This window comes from Alligator sinensis, unplaced genomic scaffold (assembly GCF_000455745.1).
Source record: "Alligator sinensis unplaced genomic scaffold, ASM45574v1 scaffold1086_3, whole genome shotgun sequence".
In the NCBI taxonomy this organism is placed as follows: Eukaryota; Metazoa; Chordata; order Crocodylia; family Alligatoridae; genus Alligator; species Alligator sinensis.
The window spans coordinates 74,752-86,362 of NW_005841975.1; the positions used below are offsets into that span (position 1 = coordinate 74,752).

At 48.4% G+C, this 11,611-nt stretch overlaps 1 protein-coding gene across 2 annotated transcripts; it reads left to right on the forward strand.

Annotated features, from left to right (window-relative positions):
- Positions 1–1,600: 1,600 nt before the first annotated feature.
- CRYGS (crystallin gamma S) lies at positions 1,601–9,175 on the forward strand. Of its 2 annotated transcripts, XM_006020993.3 has the most exons (3): positions 1,601–2,032; positions 3,924–4,166; positions 8,823–9,175. In XM_006020993.3, the coding sequence occupies exons 1-3, from the start codon at positions 2,012–2,014 to the stop codon at positions 9,093–9,095; spliced, it is 537 nt and encodes a 178-aa protein (XP_006021055.1). In that variant the 5' UTR covers positions 1,601–2,011; the 3' UTR covers positions 9,096–9,175. The 2 variants fall into 2 exon arrangements, with proteins under 2 accessions (XP_006021055.1, XP_025056612.1); XM_025200827.1 differs by having other exon boundaries at positions 1,601–4,166.
- The last annotated feature ends 2,436 nt before the right edge of the window (positions 9,176–11,611 follow it).

Here is an 11,611-nt window from a genome sequence, read left to right on the forward strand (position 1 = left end):
TTTTTTTGAGCCCAGGATCTGCCACAGGTGGGTCTGAGGCACCACGTACTGCATGGCCGCGCTCATCTGGACATGGCCCAAGTGAGTAAAGATGTGGTTTACTGAGGGGCCAAACACACCTGAACCTCTTTCTGAGACCCATGGACACAGGGAGTAATGCAGATAGAGGCATAGAGATTTACCAATCCATCATTTGAATGGGAGATGGGGTATAATGAAAGGGAGTACAGCTGTGGGATTAACCTACCAACCCATCAGACCACCTTTTGTAGGAGCTGGGTCATAAGCAGTATCTTAGGTTCTCCAGAGAACAGCACTTGTATTGTTCCCTATGAGTGGCCTCACACCCTGCTACTAGAAACGATGTGAAAAAAATAGCTCCTGCTTAAAGAAGATTGGGCAAGGTGGGAAATAAATTGCCACTGGGCAGATTTCCAGCCCAACTTATTGGCCTAGGAGGCCTTTACAGTTCTTGGGTTTTGCAGGTGAACAGAATAGCTTGTAGCATATTTGAAAAGAGATGTCTCTTGAAATAATGACTGCATTCAGGTGTTAAATTCACTTGGCTTTGTTTCTCACAGATGTTGGGTCAGTGCAATAATTAGCTGAGGAGGTATTTATAATAGAGTGTATCTTTAAGAGGCACAGATATTTGCAAGCAGTGTTCCTTATTTTTTTCCCCTTCGTGCTGACTTGTAAATGTCTACATAGCCCCAACAAGGTTCTTTGAGTGAATCTGATATCTTTTATTAGACCAACCTTGTCTGCCTATGTCCTTAGCCAGGGACGGGCAATTATTTTGTGCAGAGGGCCACTTACTGAGTTTTGGCAAGCCATCGAGGGCCACATGACGGGCAGCTCAGGGCAGATTAATGTTCATTTTCTAAATTTTTTAGGGGCCCTGTGGGCCGGATAGAATGGCCTGGCGGGCTACATCTGGCCCCCAGGCCGCATTTTGCCCACCCCTGCCTTAGACCAACACGGCTACAACCTACACCCCTGTTACATAGGCCAGTGCATTCAACTTAAGGGTGTCTCTTAAAAGGATGGCATCGTCGTTAAATTGCCAACCTAGGGACTAGATTCTGTGCCACCTAGTAGGGACTCAAATAGACTTGGATACCAAATTATGATCCTATTCTGCTTTGCTTGAGTCCTTGAAAAACTTAATATAAAAGGTAGGTGGCTTCTCCTCCCCTTCACCGCTTGCCGGTGACTTAATCTTAAGACTAAGATGTTACCAAAGTGGTCCCATTAATGTTTTTCAGGGACTTGACCGAACAGTGTGAAATTAGGATCACACTTAGGTGCCTACGTCCACTTGATGAAACAGGATTTGGTCCTAGGTGTCAAGAAAATTCCTGATTCCAATAGGTGTCCAGGGTACCCTTGGCCATGTCGCTTCATCCTGGAGATGAAGCTGCCTCCTTGGAAGGTGCTAGAGAAATGCATGGTATTCCCGCAGCACGAATAATTCCCACTGGAAGCTTTTGAGTGCTGGCCTGTCAGAGAGGCCAACCTCTCCAAACTCTCTTCCTGTCCTCTGCAGGAGGATATGTGTTTGTGCTTGCATGTAGGGGACCCGCCCTTACAAATCAGTGCAGGAGTTCAAAACCTTTACAACAGCTGACTAGAATCGATCCCTTTTAGCGTGCTCCAATGGGAGATCGAAGACAAATTGTCACATTCCTGAGGGCTGGGTACTCTTTGTTGTTAACGTTTTTGGCAGAGTTTTGGCGCTCTGACTCAGCGAAGCACTCAGCGCAAACAGTGCAATGGTAACAAATAAAGTGGACAGTGAAGCTTCCCTTTATTTCGTAATCCTGTTTGCTGTTCTAGAAACGGCCAATAGTTTCAGAATCACTGACTCAATTTTTGGATCCCATTCTCATGACAAAGCGACTGTCTGGTTTATAACAAGTCTGTTATAAAAAGGGGGCCTCCGCTTCTGGCTCTGCGTAGCGGCTCCTGTGATTCCTTCAGCATCTGGGGAGCTGCACTAAAATCAAAAATGTCCAAAACTGGAACCAAGGTATGTTTGCTAGAATAATTTGCTTCCAGACATTACAAACTTGAAAGAGGTGGAGCATAATAAGCAGCTCTCGTTTGCAGATGTGGGAGAAATGTAGACGGAGCCTAGGGCTAACGCAGTAGATTTTCATAGGAGCAGGAGAAGCTAGGAAGGAGTTCAAACCAGCGGACAAATGCTTGTATTTCAAGAACAGCAGTGGCTTTCCCTCTCTGTCACTCAGCTTTTCAAACCAAACTTGGTCAAACAGAGAAAATGACAGGGCTGTACTGTTGACAAAGTGCATCTCCTGTACCTTGAATATTTGACATCAGAGAAGCTGCTCTCAGGTGAGTAGAATCTTGCCTCATGCTCCCCTTGGTGACTGCGAGTGGCGGGTGCCAGTGTCAACCTGGAAGCCAACAATTGAAACTATAGCACTGGACTTCTTAAAGTTAAGAGCAGCATGCTCTCTAACTCCAGTGGGGAGGTAAGAGTGTGCCTGATGGTTTGGACACCTGGGTTATCTTCTTTGGCTCTGGCTCTGCCTCACTGGATAAGGACTAGTCATGTAGAACCTCTTGCGACTACTGTTGAGCTGTTTCTTATACATGTTTTTCTTATACGTGTCTTTCTTTATGTAAGAGACATAATGTGAATTACCATGCAAGTATGCACTGATGCAAGGCATGATGTTTGTATTATCGGCTCCTCTTTTTGAGTCTTGGCACAGTACAAGTGTGATGCACAGACCTCTAAGCCCCGATCCTGGAAGAACCTGTAGAACACATTTTAGGATTGGGGCCTCAAAGTGGGGCAAGAAGTTTGGTCTGAGAGCAGGGAGGAACTCCCTTCTATTGACAAGGGAATAACTATAGTGTCTGGCCAGAAGAGCATTGCTTTATTAGATGTAAGTGTGGCACTATGTATGACAAACAGCAGGGGTGGAGGGCCAGTGCCGACAGATGGGACAGTACTTGCCTATGCAAAGAACAAATGTTTCCTTGCTGCCTCATTAACCTATTTTCTCACTGCTTGTTTTCATCTTAAATTCCCCAGTAGTCGCATATACTGCATGGTGCCTGTTCCCATTTCTTGAGTCATGGTACCATGTTGTCATGTCTTGTCTTTGTCCATTAAAATACTATATTTTAGTAAAGTGAAATTTGTGAATTGTGCTCAGTTTCCTTGCTCCGTCATCAGTTTACATTAATGACTCTTGATTTGTCTGGTTAGACAGACTGAACAAGTGATTTTTTTTTTTTTTTTTTTCTCCTTATGGCCATTTCCCTACCATCCTTCAAATACAAAGACAAGAACACCTTAAAGTTGTACCCGCAGGAAATGAGTGGACTTAAAGGGCAGCATGTTTTATTCTGAGAGAAAGAGAATGCTTTTGGGAACCTATAAGGAATATCCTTTTCCCAAACCCAATTTCCTACTTGTTTCACCCTGGCTTACAAAGGGAAAGTTCTTTTCATGTAGACTTGCACCCACTTCAGGCTGGGAACAGAAGTTCACATGTATTTCTTCTCAGTCTTATTGCAAGCAAAGTGGTTCAAGTATAAGTTCAAATTTCCCCCTCAAAAGCTAAGTTTGGGGGGTCTAAATTACATTAGTCTCCTTTAGTCGTCATATTTAGAGTTGCCTACTTATGTATAGGCAGTACTTGGGAAGTTATGGTCTTGTAAAAATACTGTGGTTTTGAGTAATGATTCTTCCCCCAGTTATGTACATTCCTCCCTGCACACACACTTGCACATTGACTCTTAGCACTTCTCCTACAGTAACTGTTGGTTGGGTGCCTCTCTTCCAACAACTGTTGACTGAGAATATTGACTACACACACGTGTGTGTATTGACTCTTAGTGCATCTCTTCCAATGACCATTGACTTTGCCTTGGTTGGGTTTCAGGTCACCTTCTATGAAGACAAGAACTTCCAGGGCCGTCGCTATGAGTGTGAGAGCGACTGCTCTGATTTCCACACCTACTTGAGCCGCTGCAACTCCATCCGAGTTCAAGGAGGTGCCTGGGTGGTTTACGAGAGGCCTAACTTTTCAGGGAACACCTATGTTCTGACCCCAGGAGAGTATCCAGACTACCAACATTGGATGGGTCTCAATGACCGTCTCAGCTCCTGCAAGGCCATTCAGATAGTAAGTGTGTCCTTCTCTTCCTCTGTCTACTCATCCATGATGAAGTGTGTATATTGTGGTAAATTTGCTGCTCTTTCATAATCCAAAGGCTGGTGTGTTTCCAGATATGGGTAAGGATCAGGTGAGAATCAGAGACCATTTACTTTTTGCCTTCCACCTCCTCAGAAGGTTGAAATCTGAGGTGTATGTGGACAACCACAAAAGCCCCAGGAAATTGAGCAATATAACCTTTAAAGCAAAGATGCTGAGATTTCCATGCTCCCCTCCCCAACCCTTGGTGGGGATCTCTCTCAATAATGCCACAAATACTTGTAGCTTCCACATCCCTGCCATGGTGCCAACATGGCCCTGCAATGTGGTAAGAAGCTTGATGTCAACAGCTGAAGAAGAGAAAGCTTTTCCTACTGATTTCAGTGGGAAAGACAGTTTGCTTTTACCAGCCTGCAGGTAAGTTTCAGTGGCAGAGGTGTCACAAGCAGGTTCTGTGCCCTGGGTGATGGCAGTGGTAGTGCCTGCTGTTCTTGCATCCCCTTGAAGTCAGTGCCTTAGAGCCAGTCCTACTTATGGTACTGTTCAGTGGCTACATTGACAAGATTGGGGTGTAGGTGTAATTTTGTTTGCAAGCAACTAGTTTGTTGTCTAGGTAGCTGGGGTTCAGAATTCATGCATGGGGGTGGTTGCCTTTCCAGTGCTTCCCTTAGTTTGCTCCTCTCTGGTCCCTATTTCCCTTTTTCTTTTGCTGTCAGACGCAGGACTTCGAAGTGGCTGGTATCTGCACTGGATGGGATTTTTCAAGTGCACCTCAGTGAGTTAGAAGCCCAGTGGAAGTCAAAGGGACTGGTATTTGTAGTTCACTTGCTTCTAACAATCTCCCCCTTCTCACTTAGAATCATAGAAAATGAGGGTCGGAAGGGACCTTAGGAGGTCACATCTAGTCCAACCCCTGCTCAAAGCAGGACCAGCCCCAACTAGGTCATCCCAGCCAAAACTTTGTCTAGCCGGGTCTTGAACACCGCCAAGGATGGCGACTCCACCTCTCTGGGTAATCTGTTCCAGTGTTTTACTACCCTCCTAATAAGAGAATGTTTCCTAATATCTAACCGAAACTTCCCTTGCTGCAACTTGAGACTGTTGCTACGTGGACAAATCTGAGTGTGTCTGAGCCTCTGCAGCTTGTTTCCTGTATGGCTCCCTGCTGGCACCAGCTTTCCAGTTATTTTCTAGTTCTTTGCGACACTGACATGACAGAGAAGAGCAGACTGGCAGAGGGCACCCCCTCCCTGACCCTAGAGGTGAGGTGCATTCTGGCAGTGAGGGGGATGCAGATGCCTAATTTTATGCACAGGTCATAGACCCCTATCTGCTTAATTAAAGAAAAGAGTTGATTTAAAACAAACCCATTTCCCCCTGCTCCCTCATTTTAAATGCATTTTGCTGCCAGAGGGAGGGTCTGGACTGCTTTTCCCACTGAGTCAACTGGGAAGGGATTCTGTTCGCCTCCATCAAACCTTTGACTTCTTCAGTGAGCAGCCTGCCTCCTGAAAGGACTGCATGTTGTCTGTAGCAGTAGGGAAGGGGAGCTTGGTGAAGCTGAAAATATTTGCCGGTTCCATGTCACTGCCCAACAAGTCTTTTCCACACCACACTGTAGCAACATAAAGGAGGTGGCAACTCAGAGGGCCATCTTGGCCAGTGTAGAGCTTGTGGGGGGACACTTCTCTGCTTCTAAGGGTCTGTAAAGGACCACAGAGACTAGAACCCTGAGGCTGTTCTAGCTTTTATAGTCAAGCTCAGATATGCTCCAGCTGTTCCAGCATACAGAAGGTAGAAAGAGCATTTCCAAGCCTCTGTCATCCAGGCACCAGCCCCATGAGCAGAAACTGCATAGTGAGGAGCTGATGCAAGATTTGAGTCTGCTGTGTTCATGCATCCTTCTCTCTGAGCTTTTCAATAGCTCCTAGAACAGCCACCACTGTAAATCACTGTGACCACAGGGCCTGGCCTTGGGTATGCTGGGTGAGCATCTGCTCACCTGCCCACCTGCTCTGTTGGACGAACAGACATCTACTGCAGCCTCCTCTTGGACATGCACACCCTACTCTCCACCCTTGGTATATGGCAAGGAATCATCTGAGGAGCAGCAAACCCTGGATCTTGATGAAGAGGAAAGGGCTGCCATGTTATCACGACATCAGGAGGAAGCAGTTACTTGTGTGCTGAACAAGGACCACCTATTGCCGTGACTGAACTATGAAGCTTTTAACTGCAGTTAGCTTTAACGAGCACATCTCCACCTCCTCCATAGTGAGCACTGCCTAGATGTGGGCCCTTCCTACTCACCATACAGCAAAGACTGGAAACCAGGCAGTGTGGCCAGTGAGCATGTGTCAAGAAATACCTCAGAGATGGGGAGCCTTAGTGTAGCTCTGGGCTGTGCTAAATTGGTTACATGGCCTAATTTCACAGGAGCAGTGAACAGAACCAAGTTAGTGGGGCTCACCACTTCTCCTAGGCACTCCCAGGCTCATCATGGAGGCAATGTATATGTGCCCAATGTGACTGCATAAATTGGGAGTAGCTGAGGCACAGGTGAATCGAAAATACAGGACAGATCTCATTTCCAGAAGGCGAAACTTCTGTTGCTGGGAAAATGATGCCCCTTTGCATATTTGTTACTTGGAAAAAGATTTTTTTCTTTAATATGAGCAAATGCTGCTTAGAAGATCTGCACTCAGTCTGGGCCAGGCTCTATCAGACACTGAATAAAGGGCATCCTAGAAAAGGCAGGTCATTCCAGTGGGCGTTTCTCAGTCTCATACTGGAGGCAATCGTTTTGCTTCAAAGCAACACATTTAGCAATGGAGGTGGAGAATGGAAGAGACGGTTCTTTTGGTGAGGAGAGCAGGGCTTTGTGATGCTGACTATCCTGGACAGCCATGGCTGGAGACAACTGCATGCGACTGACAAAGCCTCTCTGGCACCGAAACCTGAGGTTGCTTGAACCAGGGCTTAGCTCTTCTAAAACAGTAGGATTACACACTTTTAGGGATGCATTTAGTTTCCTTTTCTGACTGTTAACTTAGTCAGCTGGGTTAATTCTCTCCCTTTTTCCTCCCACAATGCCAAAGCCATGGCTGATCACAGGGAAGTGGCTGCCTCCAGCTGTGATAAACACTTGGAAGAAACATCCATCAGCAGCATTTGGTTAAGGGGCCATGCAGGTGTGGGGGGAGCTATGGGGCTTGAGGCAGAAGAGTATCCAAGAGGATGGTGAAGTGCTCTGTTCCCATGGAACAGGCCATGTACCAGTCCAACAGGGAACAGCGGCGGTCAGCAAGGAGAGGGACCTGTCCCCAGGCTTGGGTTCTGGGAGTGGAGGGGCTGCACAAGAAGCTAAGGATTACAACTTGCATAGCAATTAAGGCTGTTTAAAGCAGCCGAAGCACATATAATGTGTTAAGCATGTAACAGCCAGCCGCTGTCACTAGCTTATTTACCCCTTCCTACCCTGGGGGATTCTGCAGCTCCACCCCAGAGACTTAGTTTCAGCATGCAAATAGTTAAAGCTGTCCCCCTCCCCAACCAAGGAGATTGGCTTCCATCTCAGGACACTGTAGTCATCCTCATCACCACTCCTAGCCTTCACATCCTGCAGCCCCCCCTGAAGCTAGCTGTGGGACTGGGATCGTTCAGCTGTTGTCTGCCCTCTTCTTCACGTGGTCATTTGCATTCGTGGACGAGCCCATTGCTACCAGGTCAGGATGGCAGCATCTGACACCACATTTGTATGGGGATCAGTGTCTACCCGAGGTACCGAGCAGGGGCTCATCTCAGACTGAATCTTCAGGGGACCTGCCTTCACCTTCACACCTCTGTGTAGTGACAGAGACAGAAGATCCCAGAGGAGAAGGCCCTCTGTGGTGGTAGAGGTCTTGTTCTGCAGACCACAGCTGCTGAGGGCTCACCAGGGTCTGGGGTCCCCTTCATTGGGTCCCAGTACTTCAGGCAATTCTCCTCTTCCATGTCCCTTGGAGGGGTCTGTTAGGGTCTCTATAGTTAACTCTCAGCACAGGGGCATGTTGTTTCCCATAAATTAACTTACAGTCATGCTAAGGCCATTGGACTTTCCATTTTCCTTTTACAGTCCTGGAAGCTACTTATTTCCCCTTTATTCCCAAGTAAAAGCGTTTGGCATGAAGCTGTGAAAACATGTCCTGCCTTCTCTCTGTTGTCACAGCATCCATTAAATTGTACAATTCATGGTACTCAGACAGTGCCATCACAACCAAAGCTGAGTTCTCCATAGTCAGTGGCATTCAGTTCAGGCTGTCCAAAGCTGCTGAGACTTTTAGAAGAGATGGGAAACTTCCTGGTTCAGTTCCCTAATTTCTAGCCATTAGGGATTAGCATTATTAGTCATGTCTCCCGTTGAGGGAGTGTGGTTTTTATGTGACTGGCCACTGTTGGAGACCAGATATGGAGCCAGCTGGACTCAGGTCTCATCCAGTCTGACCATTTCTCTGCTCTGGTGTGTGGCGAGGGGAGAATGAGCCTAGTGTGCCCTAGAGCTGCCTTGCATTACCCAGCTGTCCTCTCAGTGCTTTGTGATTTTCCCCCCACTTCTCTCTCTCTCTCTTTTTCTCTCTCCTGTTGCAGCCCAGTGGAGGCCAGAGCCAGATCCAGATTTTTGAGAAGGGAGACTTTGGTGGGCAGATGTTTGAATCTACTGAAGACTGCTCTTCCGTCATGGATGAGTTCCACATGCGGGAAATCCATGCGTGCAAAGTGCTGGGGGGCGTCTGGGTCTTCTACGAGCACCCCAACTTCCGTGGCAGGCAGTACCTCCTGGAGAAAGGCGAGTACCGCAAACCTGTGGAATGGGGAGCCGTGTCCCCTGCTGTCCAGTCCTTCCGTTGCATTGTGGAGTGAAGGGCAGAGGAGCTTCTCTGTGGGGGCCAGCACCCCAGTGTGCTAGGAATGCTGCTTGGAGGCCATGAATAAAGCATTTGGTTGACTCTGTGCTGCCTGGCCTGCTTCTTTCTGGTCGCTGTGCCTGGCACCTGCGATGGGTGCACATTCTGTCTGCCACAACCTGCAGGCTGAGACTTTCTACTTAGCCCCTTGTAGCCTGTCGGCACCAAACACCCCGACCCTCAGTCTGCCCTGACCCTAGGGTGCTGCTTGACCTATGCATTGTGCTTCTAGAAGGAAGCACCATCTCCCCAGACAAGCTATGTTCCCCTGTGTGCATCTAATGTTTCTCACTGTTTCCTCCTGGGCTCCCTACCCATTGTGCCCACCTCCCCTGCTTCCCCCCAGCAAACAACAGGCAAAGCCCCAAACACAGTCCAGAGACAGCAGCAATAGGTGGGACTTGTGGTACAGCTCAGCATTGTCAAACCATGGTTCCCCAGCAGCCAAGGGGCCTCAGGAGGTTTCAGACCCAGCTTGCCTGGGTACAGTGGAGTCTTTGCTTCTCCCCCCACCCCATCTTGGGAGCCAGTGCCCCAGGAAATGCCTTGGTAGTGATCCCAGCATCTAGCAGTTTCTCCCAAATAAGCTACTGCTTCCCTTTAAGCAGCTTTGCAGTGGCTCTGTCCCTTCTCAATGGCAGCCATGCATTCTTTTGCTTTACGTGTGACAGATTCAGGTGTTAGGTCTGTGTTGTATTAGGGTTGAGGGTCTTGTGTAGAGTTTGGATGGGGCCTTAGGCGGGGGGTGGGGGGGGTTGGACTAGATGTCACCTCTGCAGGTCCCTTCCAGCCTGACCTCTGTGACTGACTCATCTCAGTCCTCTGCCTGGCTGAGATAGCTGGGAGCAGTGCCATGGAGAGGAGAGGACAGTTCATCCCCTGGACCTGAAGGGTTTTACAGTTGCCCATCTACTGCTCATGGCTTGACCTGTTACAAGCACAGGCACCCTTGTGCAGTCACTTGCCTACCTATCCCTACTCTTCTGGCATTACGTGTCCAAGAGCAGGGTGAGCCTCCAGCTCCTATCTCTCTCTGTGCTGTGAAGGAAAGGAGGCATTTACTGCTGAGAGAGAGCGTGCACGGAAGAAGATCCCAGTGGAGAAGGCCCTTTGTGGTGGTAGAGGCCTTGTTCTGCAGACCACAGCTGCTGAGGGCTCACCAGGGTCTGGGGTCCCCTTCATTGGTTCCCAGTGCTTCAGGCAATTCTCCACTTCCATGTCACTTGGAGGGGTCTGTTAGGGTCTCTATAGTTAACTCCTTGCCCCAACCATCTGACCCGACTGGTCTGAAGTGATCCCCAGCCAGCAGTTCTAGAGGCTGCTGCTAAATGTCATACCATATCTTAAAGGTGTGTGCTTTCAACCCATGGACTGGGCTGCCCAAGGAAGGAACCACTGGCCACAGGGATTTTATGAGGACATCCTGCATGCAAAGAGCTACCCTAGATGTGGGAATGAGCATTGACTGGAAACCTACTAAGGGGGAGAGCTTGCACCTGAAAAGCCTTCGTGTTTGTCTTCCAGGTCTTTGAACAGCCATCTCCACCACCAGGCCCCAGACAGTAGTGGCAGCAGTTCAAAGGCAGAGGGTTGATCAGAGGGAAAAGATATATGGGAGGTATTCTTGCTGTCTCTGCAAGGTACTCTGGGGAGCCAGAGGTGTGGGGACCAGGAGTACTCTGGGAGCAGCAGAGAGGGAGAGATCCCCATAAGGGAAGGAGAGATGCAGATGCATGTTCTAGCCGTGAAGCCAGCTATGCTTTTTATTTAACAACTCAGTGTTTGAGGCACCACATTGTGACACTACTAAAGTTTTTTTTGGCCGAAATGTTCAGATGGGGGCTGGGCCCTCTGTTTTCTGTGTGCCCTGAGGAATGACCTTTACCAGCAGTGTCAATTAGTGTAAGAGGAAAGGACAGATGAGAGCCGGGGAGAAGAGCAGGGTGGCACTGGGGATGTATGGACACTGGTGATGGTGAGAAATGGATGATCATGAGGAAAGAGGGAGTATGTCAGGAAGGGGGGATAAAAAATCAGGGACAGAAAGGAGAGAGAGAGAAAGCAGATTAGAGGTAAAAGAGGAAAAAATAAAGGACTGATGAAAATGAACTCAAGTGGCCTGGTGGAAGTAGGGTTCTAGCCACCTGGAGCTGTGGGCAGGGTCAAAGCATAGGCAACTGAATCCTTTTTGCGTCTTATTTGGGTGCCACAAGTGAAGCCAGGGCTCTGCCCCGGGGCGGGGAGCGATTCCTGTCCCAAGACGCTTCCTGAAACCTGTACTTCCAGTGGGAGTCCTACACCTGCACGGACAACAGCTGTGCTTACCCCTCTGACCTCAGTGGGCCTTATTGCACCAACAGCATCACTCATGCTTGGAAACTGGTGTATTCAAGAGGTCAGCGTTGTGACAGAGTAAGTCCTGCATGGTGTCTGGGAAGTTTGTTGGCAACCCAAGAGACAGCCTGGCTAGGG